Genomic DNA, 17719 nt, shown 5'->3' with positions numbered 1-17719 from the left:
TCTTTTTTTTTCCTTTTTAGAAAGGTCTGTCCCCACGAGATGGGGGCAGATTAATGACTGCTGGGAATCAAAGTAGAGTCTTTAAAATAGTGAAGCTACTCTGAGATGCACCACCTGAACTTCTGTCTCCCAAGTGAACTTTTTAAATTTATTTCAGTCCTGGAATGAATCCTGCTCACTGTGAACTCTAGCTAAATGCATCTGTACTTCTGGAATGTTCAATATCGGTGTAGCTGTGAACATCACTTCTTCCCACACCAGAACTTGAGGAACGTGACTTCCCAAAGCCACATTTGTTCCCGGACTGTGCCCATGCTTACTGAGCATGCAGTCACAGCCAGTTCTCATGAGTGACACATCCTTACACTGGCACTTGTACAAGTTGCTTGCTTGGCTGTTCAGAAAATGGATGAGAAACAAAATAAGGTGCTGAAACTGGGAAACACTACACTTCCGTAAGGCTGTGACCTAAATGTGGGAGTCTTTTTGCCCATCCATGAGTATGTGGCAAAATAAGACTTACAGATATGTGTCACTTGTGGTGACATGAGCACAAGAGAAATGTCCTATTTTGGTTGCAGGCGAATTCTTTCCCTTCCATTTCATTAGCTAATTAGAGCATTCCTTTAACAAAGCCCTTTTCTGCTGGATGCTCAATGCAATCTTGGAGAATCAAGGTCTGCTCAGCCTGATCCTGCAATGCCTTTCACATGTGACTCTTGTTCGTGTCAGTGGGTACTCTGCACATTGGCAAGTCACTGGGTTGGACCCTGGGAATGTTCAGGGTCTTCAGAAATAGTTCCAGGTTCATGGTTTTGGTATATCACTTAATTGGAGCTAATGGTATGGTTGTAAGAAAGTAAATGATATGTTAACAATGATGGACTAATGAGCTTAATCCATTAATGTCCTTTCTAGCCATAAAATACTATCTTTTCTACTAGCACTATTTTGAGAGCTCAAGACAACATACAGGTAAAAGATATCTGTTGTGCATTTCAGGCAGTGGAGAAGGTGTTTGCAGTGCCAAATGGATTTTACTGGCAGACAGCTGAAACTGATGACAAATACTTCCCTAATAGCAGCAACATCGAGGCTTGCAGAGATACGGACACCAAGGTAAAAGAAAAACCAACCCAAACCACTCCTTTTTGACTTATGGGAAGACTTACGTGGGAAGATGAGAGATGATTAAGTGGCCTGGAATATTTTAATCTTGAGGTTTGGTACAAATACTGATCTTGAAGTATTTCTCACTCAGACCTAAATATATCAGATGAGTATTTTGTGTCATCAGTATTGATGTGCTGATTGCTCTGAGCCACAGAAGATTAAACTATGAAATGAGGAGGTTGAAGAAATTGCTACCAGCTAGGGTGCAAATCAGTAACAGGAGACAGAATTTTGATAGCCTAAACCCACTTGACTGTAAGCCAATATATAATACAACTTATCTAAAACTTGTGCTTAGAAATGTTCAAAGAAACTAATTCTGAGGCTTCTGGTACCACCTGACCTACAGTAACTGTGTGTATTGGATGAACAAGTAGGATGCAGTTCTACTTGGTTTACCACAGAGAAGGTTAGGATAACTTAGGTCGTATTTAAGAGTATGTCCTGGGTTCAGCAGTAGCAGTCATTTTTCTCCCTCTTAGTAGCTGGTGCAGCACTGTGTTTAGACTTTCGGCCTGGGAACAGAGCTGATAACACAAATGTTTTAGTCTGACCAAGGACATTCTGAGCCTCATGCTCTGCCAGGGAGGAGGGGAAGCCGGGAGGAAGCAGAGATGGGACACCTGACCCAAACTAGCCAAAGAGGTACTCTATACCACAGCACATCATGCCCAGGATGTAACTGAGAGTTACCCAGAAGGGCTAGGGCACTGCAGGGTTGGACGAGGTATCGGTGGGTGCGGTGGGGTGAGTTTTGGGTCGGCTGGTGGTGAGGTGTTGTATTCTCTTCCCCTGTTATTTCCCTTATCATTATTATTATTGGTGGTAGCAGTAGTGATTTGTGTTATACCTTAGTTACTAAACTGTTCTTATCTCAACCCGTGGGTGTTGCATTCTTTTTGATTCTCCTCTCCATCCTTCCAGGAGTAGGGGGAGGGCAAGAAGGGGGGGAAGTGAGAGAGCGACTGCATGATTTATGGCTGACTTTGTTTAAACTGTGACAGAGTACATACCAAAATGCACTGGACCTCCAACCACAACAACTTGTTAACTGTAGTAACTTACCTTTCTTAGCTCTTGTGCAATACCAAGCATGTTTATATATATATATACCAAGCATGTTTGATCTGACAGAATTCAGTTTCCTGTTAGTGTTGATTCAGGGAGATGCAGATACACAAAGTTCCCTCTCAACACTTAGCAGTTCAAGCCTGAGCCATTGCTGAGATGTACCAGGCTTGCTCCTGGAAGGTGCTTGAGGTCCACATATAGGAGCTGAGGATACCTTGTGCACAGTTGGAAAATGCCTTATGTCTTTGTTACAGTTCCTCGATGTGCCTCAGGAGTGCTGGAGTGGGTCTGTGCAGGCCTCTCGCAGCAAGGGCAGGGTGCTCTGTAAGGGAAGGCTAGCTGGAAGCAGAGAGGGTGCATTCCCAATAGTATCTAAGCAAGAAAGCAGAGCAGGTCCAGCAGCAGTAACCAGGCTCAGCCAAAGAGTCCACAGTGACAAGGTCAAACCAGAAAGCCAGTGGGTTAGGGTAACAGCCAGAATTAGTGACCTGTGACATAAGAAGGTTGTGGAGCTGTTGGAGAGAGTCCAGAGGAGGCCATGGAGATGCTGCAAGGGCTGGAGCAGCTCTGCTCTGGAGACAGGCTGAAAGAGCTGGACTTCTTCAGCCTGGAGAAGACAAGACTCTGTGGAGACCTTAGAGCAGCTCCCAGTGCTTACAGGGGCTTCAAGAAACCTGGAGAGAGGCTTTGGACAAGGGCCTGTAGGGACAGAGGGAATGGCTTTAACCTGACAGAGGGGAGACTGAGATGAGGTGCTGAGGCGCTGGCACAGGGTGCCCAGAGAAGCTGTGGCTGCCCCATCCCTGGCAGTGTTCACGGCCAGGTTGGACGGGGCTTGGAGCAACCTGGTCTGGTGGAAGGTGTCCCTGCCCATGGCAGGGGGTTGGAACTGGATGAGCTATAAGGTCCCTTCCAACCCAAACCAGCCTGTGATCCTATGAGACTGGGCCAAGGCGTACCTGCAGCAAAGCTCAGCAGAGGCCAAAGGCGAGTGCCTGGCGCCATAGCAGAGGCAGCTGAGCTGGTGCTGAGGCTGTGCAGTGCTGGAGAGCTGCATTAGCAGAGCTGGCCCTGAGCCCAGGCAGTGGAACCCCAGGGACTCAGAGCAGCCACAGAACAGTTTTTCCTTGCTGGCTGCTGAATATTGGGTTAATAGCAGGAGAGCTTGAGCTAGACAAACATAAAGAAATAGAGCTTTTATTCCTAATCAGACCACTTTTTTATGATTTGAGTAAATTTATATCTTCATTTATCATGATTGTATAAGCCTTATAACATGTTTATGGGGGCGTAGCATTTCATTTAAAGTGTCCAATTGTGATGAATTCATTTGGCATTCACTACAGCTATAAAGCTTGCTGCTGGGGAGAGCGTTGAGTTGTCTTCTATCCAGGAGGACCATGCACATGTTTGAGGCCATTACAATCACACTTGTTTGATCTACAACTGGACAATTTATTAGCCATAGCACCACACAACTTCCTGTCATAAGGAGTTTGCTTCTTGAAAGAATATTTCTTTTGATGAAAAAGGAATAATAATTTGCTTCCTTTTGGGTATAGACATTCAGTCTGTTTTGGTGTATGCTTTTCTACAGACCAGGATGGGCTGAATTGCATTGGTCTGGTAAAGAAGACTTCAAAATGTAAATGTGGTACGGAACCAGTGATGTGTCTGCCTTTTAGTTTTTTTATTTTTTAATGTTGGGTTTGACATTTTTATGTAGATATAAAGAAACAACCAGTTGGTCTATTATTATTTAACCATCTTTCTGTATTACGTGAAGTTTGACAGCAGGAGGGCTGCGCTTCAGGCTCTGCCTCAGAGAACTTATGGGTTTTTTACTAGTAGGTTTATGTGCCAAAAGGCACAGTCATATCAGCAGAAATAGTCAATCATAAGTATCATAACTATCTGTAATTCAATTTGAAACTGAATTGCATATGAACATAAAAGAAAGCCTCTTTGTAGCTCTTACAATGTGAGTAAAGCATGGGAACTAAAGGTGAGCAGAAGAGATACAGCTGTGTGGCTGCTGAGGGCTTGGAAACATTTAATTCACTTTTCTAATGTGCTCTTGCTGTTCAGGTTGCCATGGTGTTGCTGTTTGAAAGGCTCTTCCAAAGTCCCCTGGCTACCCATCACATGTTGCAGCTGGTACTCAGTGCAGGTATGGATACCTGTGGACTCTGCCTGCTCTATCCTCAGCAGGATGTGCTGCTCTCCTGCTCAGGTGAGCTCTGGTTTTCCTTCAGAGGTCCCATCGTGTGCTGATACTGAGGTGGAGGCAAGGATCTGTGAATGTATGAAGGTGAAGAGTGATGTGATGCTGTGGACATGGGGAAGAGGGTATCAGATTTACAACTGTTGCTTTATCGGTTCCCATCTCTTTCCCAAAAGAAATGATAGAAGATTCTGGGCTGATTCTTTCTCTCTGTTCCCAGTATTGAATATCCAGGAGTTGAATTTTTAACTCTTGATACATTTTTGTATCTCAAACAACTTCAGTTGTGTTCACTGTCAGTGATCTTTCCCAGATTGCAGTGCCCTGAGCTCCAGGGTTACTTATGTGAGGTAAATATACTATATTAGCTCCCAGTGACTTTCCTGACTGTTCTAGCTGCAGAAAATCCAGCCTTCCCTTCCACAATTTCCCCCATCCTGTTGTCCATGGGACTTAAGAAGCATGGCAAAAGTACTGATCTAGCTGTCCTGTAATTGCATTGGCTGACAAGCTGTCACCAAAATATCATATATGCGAAGAGAAGCCGGTCTGAGATGGGAGACCAGTAAGATAAGATAAACAAAAATTATATTGGTCTCTGAACTCAAATCACTGAGTCTTTAACATTAGACTCCAGTGTTTTCACATACTGCCATGCACCACTCAGGTCTTTATTGTTTTTCCATTTCTAAAACAGAGTTAATGATGTCTTTCTTAAAGCATGTCCAGAATATTATTAGTTGCTAATGCAATATAACTGTAGAGCAACAGATGTTACATTAGCTGCTAAGTATAGAGATTGCCCATGTTCTAGCATGGCTTCTACTTCCTTTTAAGCCAAAAAGTTCTCCTGGTAGGTTTGTATGTGACACCATCACAAATACAGGCAAACAATTTCTCTTGGGGAAAGGTATAGGCAAGCTGAGAGAAATAGGCTTCCTTTTCCTCAGGCAGAAGGTTAGTGAAGACCAGCTTAACCAGAGAAAAGCTCTCCTGTCTCCCTACTCCCTTTTTACATTTGAAAACAACAGGAGCAGACTGCCTTAGAAATGGACTTGCAGTTGGGGTTGGCTCAATGCTGTGTAGTACATTCATACCGATAGCTGGAGAAATTAAGGACTCCAGAAATGAATAAGAAAACCATAAAATCAGCAGTCATTAGGAGATGACAGGCAGCAGATCTGCTTCAATGCTCTGTACCGTGCATCATTATTTAGGAACATTTTGTATGAAGGGACAATTCATTTGAGCTGAGAACTGCTTATGTGAGTTTGTAGATTACATCTGTATCCTTAGATTGGAAACTTTAAAATTATTATTTTAAATATATACAGCCAGTTTCTCTGTTATCCACTTACTCTGGAAACTTGTGTTCTGGCTTCTGATTCTTATGCAACAAATGAGGTAATTGAAAATGTTTTTAATACTCAGGGAAGAAAAAGACACACCTGGCACCTTTTTCTGACATCTGCAGTAAGAACTGAAGAGGAGCCAAATTTGCTCTGTTTCTGGGATTACTTACTGGGCCCCAACTATGCTGACAGTAGACATAGAGAAAGTCTTGCCTGAGACATAAGGAAGAGTTGTTACAGGAAATAAAGGAAGCCTCAGCACAAGTCCTGGCAGGGGAATAAAGGAGCCCAATCAAATATTTGCCTGGATATGTCATCTGACATCATAGTACAAAATCTGTATTGGAGGCAGAAGGAAATAATCTAGAAAATAAGTCTGCAGATTTCCAGTTTGTGATCCCCTTCCCAGTTTTCTCATATCTGATGAACATCACAGAAAACATCTCTCTTTGGAGCCTTGTATTTTTGTTCTTTCTTCCCTTCAATCCCCCAGCATTCCTCATGGGAATGAACAACCGCCTGTACAAGAAGTTAGTGCTGACTTCTACGGTATCAGCTGTTCCATAGTAAATAACCTGCACATTCCTTGCCAAGGCAAATCTGAGGCAACTAGCTTTTCTTTCTTTAACAGACTACCTTGAATAATCTCAAATTTACTGCTGTGTAAAAACATCCAGCTGGTTGCCAGCATGTCACCCACAGGACAGGTAACTAGTAGGTTGAAGTCCAGTTATGACAGATCTGAAAAGAGCACTTGAGTGGAATGAACAGCCTCGGGATGGGTTGTTCCATGTTGTAGTCACATATATGTCTGTCTTTCACAGGAGAGCTGCCTTCTTCTTGTACTTCAAAGACAAGCAAGGTTCCACCAGTGGTGGCATTGGGTGTGAGAGGGCCTGAAGCATGCAGCACCTTGCAGGCCCAATGGCTGGCCAGCATGACGGACTGCAGCTCCGTCTGTGCCATCTACTGCAGAAGCCCAGAGGATCCTCTCATCCACCTGCCCCTCCTGGACAGCTGTGCACAAAGGGAGCTCTGCCTCTGGTTTGGAGGGAGGGCTGCTGCATCAGCACTGCATGCTGGTGTCCTGCGTCCAGATTCCCAGTGCAACAGAGCAAGGTGATGGCCCTGCACAGTTTTGAACCGTGGTGGTTTCCATAGGCAAAGTGTGACATGGAGGCCAGACAGGCACCCAGCTTGTCATGCTCTGTCTTTAACAGCCTTTACCCATGCCAGCATGGGTGGCATGATTTAGTGGGAGGTGTCCCTGCCCATGGCAGGGGGTTTGGAACTAGATGATCTTAAGGTCCGTTCCAACCCTAACTGTTCTATGATTTTATGATTCTGCTAAAGGTCTCAGTGAACAAGAGTGCAGGGTGGGAGCAATCTTCCTACTTTTCTAGTTCTAAACCAGTTAATACTCTGTGCAGACATCCCTCTCTCACAGGACAGTCTCTTCTGCAGCACCTAATACGTGTGTCAAGGTGTCAGATGTGAGGCTCTTGCAGCTGCTCCCCACTACTTGTTTCCCAGTAGCCAGGCATGTAATTAATACCCTTGCAGCATCTGCTCTTGTGCCTGCTGTCCCATATCCAGCTGATCAGACTGATTTTAAATCTCCTCCAGCTGTGCCTGGTGCTGGGGAAGGGCTGCAAGGTGTTAAAGATCCCTTTTCATCCTGGATACTGGGTGACATGTGGTACACTGGGTCAGTGGCAACAAGCCAGAGGTGAGGGAATCCACAGCCCATTGATGCTCTTTGCAGAGTGGCAAAGTAGAATTAACTTGATGCTCATGGAGGGATTGTGTGTCAGAGTTCAGTTCTGCTGGGCCATGAACTCTCATCATTTTTACTTTGAAGATTTGAAAAAAATAAATTCTGCAAAGTTTCATTTTCTTTATTTATTTGTTCATTTTTCCTCAGGGGTGCTTTTTTCGTCTTACAAAGATGATGAATTCTGCTTGTCTGGTATAACAGCCAGTCCAGAGCACCACTACATTCTAAATAATGCATTTGTCTTTCTCCTAATACTGGTGATTTGGTCCATTGGGAGACAAGGTACAAACTGCAACTCAGATTGCAGTTTTCAGATTATACTTGCAAATGCCATGATCTCCTGGGAGTGAAAAAGCAGGATGTATTCCAGCCAGCTCAGTGGTGTCAAAGGATGAGGAAGGCAGCTTTGCCTGAGCAGCCTGTGCTTCCCAGACACAGCCAGTTTCACACACTGCAGTCTGAGTTGTTGTCTTTCAGAACCACACCTTATGTTCACTGTGCTGTGATTTGTGCTTTTGGATATGCAGGGATGTTGTGGAGGTTTCATCTCTGCCAGACTTGATTGTGCGTGTTGTCCAACAGCAACCTTTAAAACTGGCTGAACTTGGGCTAAAGAACCAAAAGTGAGTAGCAACTGTGATGTATCTGTGGGTAGAAAAAGTTCTGGTGATGCGCCCTGACACATTGCTCAGTTCCCAGATTTCTTTGCCAAGCTGGCTACTCTGCATTAGCTATCTTTAACTGAACACAGAGAGCATGGGGGGAGTAATAGAAAAAGATGTTTAGTCAGAGAGACCTTGAGGCAGGTCATGTTATGGTCAAAGGATTGAAATGGTTTTTCCAGTAAAGTAGTTTTACCAAAGAAACTTCTGTGGCCCTGGCTTTGTTGCAGAAAGTAGGTTTGAGTCAGAACCTGGTGTAACAGCTTTTAATATTTATTGCTTTTCTTTAGCTCACATAGCCCTTTATCAACTAGGGCAGAAGCAGATGAAGAACAGGTTGATCTCCAGGGCATGGTGCTGTCTCAACCTCTAGCAATGCTTGTCTCAAATACCAAAGGTCAGTGTTAGGGAATGAATTGTGAGATGTTATGGTTCTCCTTCTCTGACAATACTACCTTACTGCAGTGCACCTGTGTCAGGACATTCTGCCCCACTGGATTGCTCAGTGCTGTAACCTGGCCAATTCTAGAGGTGGAAATTAATTTCTAGTGAAACACTGCTGCCTAAAATGAAGTGACAGAGGAGTATTATCACCTCATTCTCCTTGTGGGAGGAGCTGCTGGAGTCCTGTAGGCTGCTTAGCTTCACTGAAAGGTAAAAAAAAAAGGAAAAACAAGACAACACCCCACAGAAAATCTCTGTGCAGAGGGACCTGATCTGCAAAGAAACAGTCACGTGAAAGACCTATCAGTGCCCTTAAACTGCATGTTTATCTGGTTAGAGATCACCTACCTCTACTGGTTGAAGAGTTGTTGAGGGGATGAAATGGTTAAGAGTTCATTTAGGGCAAGACTGACCACACGATCACAAAGGAAGGTACTTCATAGGGGTAATATTAACTGGCTATCACTTGACCCTGACCAAATCCCCCTTGTCTCTTTCTTATAATGGTGTATAACTCAGGTAGCCTGGCAGACAGCCATTGGCTTTGTGTTATTTGGGATTGGTATCGATGGCAGCTGGTTGCTGCTGATGGAATGAGTCACATTCTCTGCCTCCCCTTCCTTTTATGTCCATTAATGATTCACATTTGATGTGGGCTGCTCAGTTACACCACACCACGTTCCATCTGTATTTGGGCTCAGGAAGTCACTTTCAAGCTTTGCTCCTCAAATAGATAACTCTATCATGACTCTTGGAAGAGAAGCTGAAAATGTGGTCTGGGAGCAGACACCCTGGGGCGTTTAAAGGAAAGAAAACTCAATGACTCCTTCCCTCAGGTTTCCAGCAGCTTCTCTTTGAGACAGGAACATAAACCCATGCAGAACATTCAGAACAAATATACTGCAGCTCCCATCAAGTATATCTGCCCCTCCTAAGTAATCAGACCTTTGCCAACCCTAGCAGGTGTTCTTGTTCACAGAATCCCAGACTGGTTTGGGTTGGAAGGGACCTTAAAGCTCATCCAGTTCCAACCCCCTGCCACAGGCAAGGACACCTTCCGCTAGACCAGGCTGTTCAAAACTGATTTGGAATATGTGTATTATGTAAAAGATGCTTGGGTTTAAAAGTGCTATCAACTACAGAGGAAACAAAATCTTGCCACCTGCAACTGAATTTTGTCAGTTCACATACAATTAATGTGGCACTAATGTCAGTCTGGCTCAAAGCCAGCAGAATTAAAGCCATAAACCTAAATAGACATTTTAGGCAAAGTACCCTGCCTGTCCCATCCTTGGTAATAAACTTTCCCTTGCTTTGTTGCAATGGCTTTGAACTATCAGGTCAGATTCCTGGGGGTACAAATATCCCTATATAAAGTCCAGAACCAAAAGAAACATTCACTGCTGATAGTCCTGCCCCCAAATCACAAGTGTAATTGGGACACAGAGACAAAAATACTTCAACCTCATTATATCATTTGATTAGAGCCAAAAGGAAATAATAGGACAGTGTAGAGGAAACCCATGTAGAAGTGATACTGAGGATTTCTCTTCAGAGCTCACTCTTGGCAGGCTGTGGAGATCTGAATGTACATTGTGTGCAGAATAAAATGCTATATTAGGACTAGGGCAGTGTAGTAATGAAGGTGGTGTTAAAAGCAGAGACTCGTGATAAGATTAGAACAAAGTGAAGACCTCAGATCAGAGGCTTCAAGGAAAAGTCTTGAGCTTGTCCTGTAGCACCTAAATGGGGCTTAGACACTGCTCAGGAGGTCTTGTAGGCTCTTTCCCCCAAGTTGGCTCATAGCATCTATTGTCACCAAAGGCAGTGAGTTTGGGATTCAACTTGGAAAACAGGAGCCTAAAAACCCAAGGTTCTAACCCAATGTAAACTGCAGTTGCTTCTACAACCTTATTTACTGGGATGAGGGATACAAGGAGAGAATGAGCAGCCAGACCTAATGGATGAGAACTGGGTAGGAGAAAAAGGGCTGGTACCATGATCATAATAACCAAGGGCAGGAGCCACAGGAGGTACAAAACCAAAGAGTGAGGTGAGGTTATGATCACAAACTGGTCCAAAGATGCAGGATCTTGTGCTGCAAGGCAAGCTCTGGGGAAAGGTTAAAGACAAGACTAAAGAAGGAACAAGAGGAAACAGAAAGGTAACAGCTCAAACAGCCTGGCAAGGACGAATGTGAACTGAGAGCATAGATACCCCAAAGGTAGGTGAGTAGTTATTAGATGGACCTGATGAGATGGACTGTCTGGGGTAGATGATTCATAAAGTTATTATTGATGATACCAAAAGCTTTGCCATTCTAGGTTGGCATCTGACAGCAGCCATTATGAGCTGGATAGAGCAAATATACTAGAAAATACAGTGTCACCATTTGGGATGTGGATCAAGCTGGAATTAGCCACTGTCAGAGTTGTCTTACAGTGATACCATAGCTTCTGTAAAAATAATATGCTGCTTTTCTTACCCTCTTTTTGATCTAGGGGATGTAATTTTGATGGTGTCACCTGTGATATCTCCTTGTGCATATGGTAATGTGATTTCAGTCTGTACTCATCAGGGGTTTGTCCTGCAAGGAGTCAAACAGCTGCAGCTTTCACCTGAGCAAGCTGCTGTGCTGAGCATGACACGAAGTCAGGTACTGGAATGAATGCACAGCTCAGCTGTGTAATTTGTGTCGTTTTTCTTTAGTAGGAAAATTCCACCAGGCCTCAGCCTCTCGCTGAGAACAGAAGTGTAAATTCGCAATTGGGCCTCTTCCTCCTCCATGTTTGCCTACTCCAAGTGGCAGACATGAATTTTACCACTGACCTCAAAATAAGCAAGAGCATGCAGTAGCCCCATAAACCAAAACAGCCATTTCAGATCTTCAAAGGTGTATATTCAGGAGAATAGTCTTTGTCTGACAGACTCATGTTTGATTGTGTGCTTCAGTCCCTGTGGGACTGCTTATGGCCTTACAGCATGAAGTCTGCTGGTTTAATGCATTCCAGATGGATCACAAAAAAAACTTTCTTATTGTCAAAAATAACGACTTTTATTCTTTTTCTGTGAAATTCTAACCTGATGATAGATTTGAGTTAGAGTGCAGTTAGCATTTTGACAAGTCAGCCAAAGGAAACAGCAATAATCATAGATACAAGGTTTCAGTCAAACTTCACATATGCAAGAGGTCCAGGTCTGCACTTCTTAACATGATAAATCACCCAGGAATCCTGTGATGCTTTCTTTTACCAAGGAGTGGACCCCTTACTCAAAATTACCATGCTTAGAGTCATTTGCCATGTCAATCAGGAGATGCATCATTTTGCAAACTAAATGGAGTACAAGCCCTCTCTTCTCTAGTTGTTCTAGTTGTAATCAAGCCTGAGGAATAATGCTTTCTGTGCCCATAATATTTTGTGGAATAAACATGACTTGTCTACAGAATACTACAGCACAAATTGCCAAACATTGTGAGTATGCTCCTAAATGGCCATTTAAGAGAATAACGACAGAAACTATTGCTTCAGTGTGCTGTCTGGAGCTAAATGTTTCTGAAAAATCATCCCTTTGTTTGGGATGCAAGATCATTTTTGCATGAGTGACAGGATGGCACCATGTATCAGCTGAGTTATAGGTGCTGTGGTTTTAGTCCAGCCCAATTGCAGGGCAGAACATTTTTATGTTAAGCCTCTTCCCTGAGGTTTAAATTAAGTTTCTTTGTCTCCTGAATAGATGACACATGAACGCCTGGTTATTGGAAGTTACTATGGTTCAGCTGGTGTATTTTGTTGTAACTTTTTGCTTGAGCCCTATAACGATTATACCTGGAATTAGTAGTTTAATGTGGCCCTCCTTATTTCAGGTTGCTGTATTCTGCCCTAGCAAGATTTCAAATTCTCCTGACAGTTCTGCAAGAGGAGAGTTCTCTGCTGAACCACACATGCACTGTCTTGTTTTGCTGCTGAGGAAGGAGAGTGCTTGTCATCACATTCCTGCACTGGTGAAAGGTAATACCTCCACTGCTCAACAACCAGGGAAAAGGAGGGTTGCATTTCAGTGCATGTGAGCTAAACATTAGCAGAGTAACCACGGCTGTTGCATTGCAGGGAATATTTATTGGGAATAGCAGGGCCTGGTAGTTTTGCTGTATATATCTCCAGGCCAAGGTGTAACTCAGTCGCTGCTACATATCCAACAGAGCAGATTGATCTATGCCAGGTGTTTAATCTTTAGCACTACTGGAGTCCTCTTGAACACAAAGTAATTCGTATTGGAAGAGACCTTAGAAGCTGTCTCATCCAGTGTCTTGCTCAATCCAGCATCACCAATAAATTTGGATCAGGATGCTCAAGGCTTTTTTCAGTCAGGTCTTGAAATTCTGCAAGGACAGAAATTCCCCCGCCTCTCTGGGCCTTTGTTCCAATGCTCGACCATCCTTATTGAATGTTTTTCCTTTATATTGACTTGAAACTTCCTCTGTTTGAATTGGTGAGATTTGTCTCTTGGCTTCCTACTGTACACCTCCTTAGTGGGCCTGGCTTCATCACCTCAATAAACTCCTCTTGGGGATTCTTATTGCACAGAGAGGTGGGGTGGCAAAAAATAGGTATGTGAGGATAGCATCTGATACTGCCAGCCTCAGCCCTGGGTTCTGTGCATTTGTCACTTCCAAGGATCTGAACTGTAACTCTGAACTGAACTGTAAGGACTGCCAAAAACCAGAAAAATTGCTGCCCCAAATCATCTTACTTGAATCAGACTCTGTTCTGAGACTCTGGTTCAGGAAAAGGCTCTGAAGGATGAGCTGTCATTGTTCTCAAGCAGGGAAGATCATAGGCAACAGGGGTGATCAGTAGGGAACAAAGAACCCTGCCCTGCCTGCTTCTTCCTGCTCTGGCAGCAGGCACTTTGCCTGCAGCAGGATTGTTCATTCCTGCATGTCCCCTTCAGACACCACCGCTGAGAGCAGAAGGTCACTGTTGCTGACCCCTACATTAATGCCACTTCAAATAGCACATGATGGAGACATTCAGCCACTGCTCAATTCTTTCCTTTAATCTATCCACAAGAGGAAAGAACATTTAGAAGTGTAGGTAAAAATGACAGTTCAAAAAGGCCTCTGCTTTTTCTGCTAAGACTGTCACAGAATGTTCTGAAAGCAGACTAATTACAGCACCCTGTCACCTGCTGCCTGTAGACCCAAGGAAAGTTGCTCATTAAAGTAGTAGTTTCTGCTGCTCTTCTCAGAGTGCCACAGATTATGTTTACAGTGTTTACATGTTTTGCATGGGGAAATTTCCATTAGAAATATATAGGTGGGCACTGGAGCAAAAGATATTCTAGAAAGGTAAATATTGTCCCTCACTGTAGAGAACTATTTCTTATGGAAAGCTGACAATCTTGCCACACAAGCTTTGGTTTGTCCTCTGGGAAGTGTAGAATAGCATTAGAATTTGAGTAGTGTAAATACCACACTAAGAAGTTTTTCATTTGTAATCAGTAACCCTGAAGAGCAGTTACCCCTTCAAGGTCTTGACCGCTCTTCAATTGTCAAAATAAGAAAAAACTCAAATCCTTGCTGAATTGTTGCAAATCATTCCTGAAATAGAGCAAAGGTAAGTGTCCTTGGTATTGGACCTCTGTCTTAAGTATCAAACACCATAAATTTTTGTCCAAGCTTTACCTTTTGCACACATTGAGTTTGAATAAACAGCAGGTAATGCTGCTGCTGTGGTTTGGTTACTCATGGCACCTGGATTTTGAAAAGCAGATATGTGATTGCCAGTGGTACAGGCTCAAATTCACAGTCAGAGCTACGTTTGACATCCAAGGTTTGTCATCAGCCTCTAGCACTAATAATCCATTCCTCACACTACACTACAGTAGATTTTTGACAGGCTTGTATGGTAGAAAGCAATAAAATGTATAGAAAGTAATTTTAAAAATAACAAGCCTTTAAAACTGTGGTCCGATATATTATTACAGAAGGCTGAACTAATTGTAGAAGTGAACTGTATGCCAGTGCCTTAGTGCACTGCCTGTGCATAGCTAGGCCTTTTAGAGGGAGAGCAGGAACTGAAACATTGCTGTTTTCTAGCACTTAGTATCATCCTAGCAACGCCTCTCAGGCCACATGGTTCTGGGAGGGATGCAGGATACTGGCCTTGCACTTTTGAGGGCCTGCACTTGAGCACTGGGGTCAAGGTTTGTGACTTCTCTTCCTTGTGGCACCACCTGATTTAAGAGACTTCTTTTAAGTCAAGAGCAGTGTAGCATCTTTGATGCATTTGTTCCATGTTTTGATTCACAGCAGGAGGTAGAAGGTAATAGAAATGACTGGGATGCTGGTCACAAAGCAGACGTATTTCCAGAGAAAGCTGTGGCCAAGCCTCAGTTTTCAACAGCTGTTGCCCTGCTTTAACTGAACATGATCTGGAGGAGAGAGGATGATTAAGGTGCATTTCATGTCTCTTAAGTAAGCTCAGCATGACCCTCATTAACATCTCTGTAATGGAACTGTGATCAGATGAATCCAAACATCTGATAATATCACTGATATCTGGAAAATAAGCTCAGTGAAATACTGATTTAATTTTGTATCAATAAGAAGAGTGTTTTCATGTCAGACTACATCACAGAACTCTGTATTCGTCACATTTTGTTCTGTTCTATATGTAGGACTAATGGATGAACTGGCAAAGCGAGGCCATGTGCAGAGCAGCCAGGCTCCCACTGCCCAACCCAACCCCTCTATGTGGTTTCATGTGGCTCCTTACACCGAGACCTTGCTGCAGGCACTGGGTAGGTCAGAGCTATGGGAAGTGCATTGTTCTGGGTTTTGCAAGGTCTGACAACCTTGTTAGGGGATTTTTCTGAATTAGGAATTTATTAGGATTATGCTTGTCTATAATAACTCATTTAGTGTTCTGCTGTCTGTCAGTCATACTTAACTGTTATTAGATGTCTTCTGTTGCTGGGTAATGATGGAAGAATCAATAGAAAAGTGAAATGGAAATACCTTTGTAAAGTAAATTGAAACGCATGTGGAAAAATAAATTATTCAAATGTGACATGATAACAAGCAGTTAAGCCTTAAGCCATAATTAAAAGGCAATCAATTTATATTTATTTCCATAGTCTCAAGTGAAGTCTAACTACTGAACTGTGATTAACTGGTGGTTAAGAGTGTTAAACTAGAATTTGTTGCAGTGATAACTGTTTGCAGCTGTAGTTCTTCCAGAGATGCAGGGAAAGCACTTTTTCATTTCACTTAGATGTTCTTAATTTCAGTTTCTGCACTTTAATTCACTTCAGTAACTCATTCATTCAAAGCTGAGAAACCAATAGGACTTGAAAAAAGCAAGTAAATGTGTTTCTGTTATAACTCTATGACTCAGATGGGTAGGAGAGTCTTAAACCTCCTAGTTCTAGACACTTACTTAGAAGTCATGGCAATCAGATGTTTATTTCACTAACTACAGGATAGTGTTTCATTATGTATTCTGTAGGTTAATATAGTTTTATTTAACTAGATACCTTATTCTAAACTTGGGATATCAAGATTTTTAGTGGAAGCATATTGCTTTCCAAAACAAAATTCCCACAAATCATAAGGAAAAATGATTATCTAATGCATGTCATTCACCATTTTCTAGCATCGTGGAATGATAATATGTAGGAATAACTAAGTAAATAACTGTTAATCTATACAATTCCTTAATAATCATGTAGTGAAACAGTATAGAATCAAACAGGTTTCTGATGGGCTGGGGATTCTGCAAGCTACACTGTTCCCAATGGGAATGTGGACATCAGTGTGCTATTGTACCAGTCCCCAATTTAGTCCTCCATTATATGCCATGTAATGTCCTAGAATACAAATGAAGTATCAATTTAATGTGAAGTCAGTCATTAATTATCAATCTGAAACTGATGCCTTCAATCATTTGGGTACAGATCTATCAACTCTGCTTAGTGGTGTGAATAAGGATATCAAAATTACAGTGGAATATATTTGCTTTATGTGGCAAAAAGGCCTTCCAGTTAAGTAGCGTGACTAATCAGTGAGGGTTTGCTGTGATGCTGCCGCTCATGCATGATCCTTTTTAAGGCTGCACTGAGCTGCAGCATGAGGAGTGGTATCACAGTGAGGCACTGTCCCTTACTCAGTTGAGAATTAGTCAGTTACTTCACACTAGAAGTCTTGATATTTGTTTTCGTGTGGTAACTCATCTTGTTCTGATGATCTCTGTGGGCAGGAGGAAGCCTCAGTGCAGTGCCAGAGCCCCGTTACATTCCTCTGGATTTTTTTTGCAATCGAACCTATGCTTCTGATCCTGAAATGGAGCAAGTTGTCATCCTGGCAGTGGTTGGAACAGATGCTATGAAGAGTGCTGGAGAGCTCCTTCACCAGATCCTTCTTCCTGGGCCCAATAGTCAATCTCAGAGCCCAGGTGATTTCAAGCTCTTTCCGGAGGGCTGTAGAAGTTGGTCAGAAAAGTTCATCCTGTCTATCCTGTTTTTATTGTAGCAGGAATATAATGAAACATGTGGTGAAAGGGCCTGAGGAAGGAGGACAGGTTTCCTTGCTTAGCTGCCTTAAAGAGCTGATGAATTTATCATGGCTAGTTAGTCATGGGCAAAGCCACTTTCCATATTGCAAACAGCTCAGGTGGGCATAATGTTCTTCAGAGAGTGTCAAATTAATTGAAAGCTGTGCTTAGGCTTACAAAGCCTTTTATGTAATCCAGAGCACAGGCTCGCTCCCTGAGTACCAGGAGACAGAGCAGCTATGTAATTTGGGCACAGCAATGCAAATTCAGGAGTCACAAACTTGATTTTGTCCACTGACATCCTTTGTGCTCAGCAGCAAAACACTTCCCCACTTCACGCTGGGTTTCCTCATGCACACAGGAGGAATAACGACGCTCTCCCCACATTAAGTGCTCACAAAAGCATGAAGAGTGTGGTCAAGTGCTAAGCAGGATGATTGATTTAGATAAGTTCATGATAC

At 43.0% G+C, this 17719-nt stretch overlaps 1 protein-coding gene across 1 annotated transcript in view; it reads left to right on the top strand.

The window, feature by feature from the left end:
* The window catches only part of DNAAF8 (dynein axonemal assembly factor 8), a 101406-nt gene that overhangs the window by 50665 nt on the left and 33022 nt on the right, over nucleotides 1–17719 (top strand). The window contains exons 13-20 of the mRNA XM_065683754.1: nucleotides 1003–1119; nucleotides 4333–4477; nucleotides 6645–6939; nucleotides 8550–8656; nucleotides 11205–11359; nucleotides 12569–12713; nucleotides 15385–15507; nucleotides 16965–17159. Coding sequence (XP_065539826.1) covers nucleotides 1003–1119; nucleotides 4333–4477; nucleotides 6645–6939; nucleotides 8550–8656; nucleotides 11205–11359; nucleotides 12569–12713; nucleotides 15385–15507; nucleotides 16965–17159 — 1282 coding nt within the window. The remainder of the gene's footprint in view (nucleotides 1–1002; nucleotides 1120–4332; nucleotides 4478–6644; nucleotides 6940–8549; nucleotides 8657–11204; nucleotides 11360–12568; nucleotides 12714–15384; nucleotides 15508–16964; nucleotides 17160–17719) is intronic.

The sequence above is a fragment of the Lathamus discolor genome, chromosome 6 (genome assembly GCF_037157495.1).
Source record: "Lathamus discolor isolate bLatDis1 chromosome 6, bLatDis1.hap1, whole genome shotgun sequence".
NCBI classification, from domain to species: Eukaryota; Metazoa; Chordata; class Aves; order Psittaciformes; family Psittacidae; genus Lathamus; species Lathamus discolor.
Note: the sequence above shows the minus strand (reverse complement) of the source record. Positions and strands in the feature narration are given on the sequence as shown.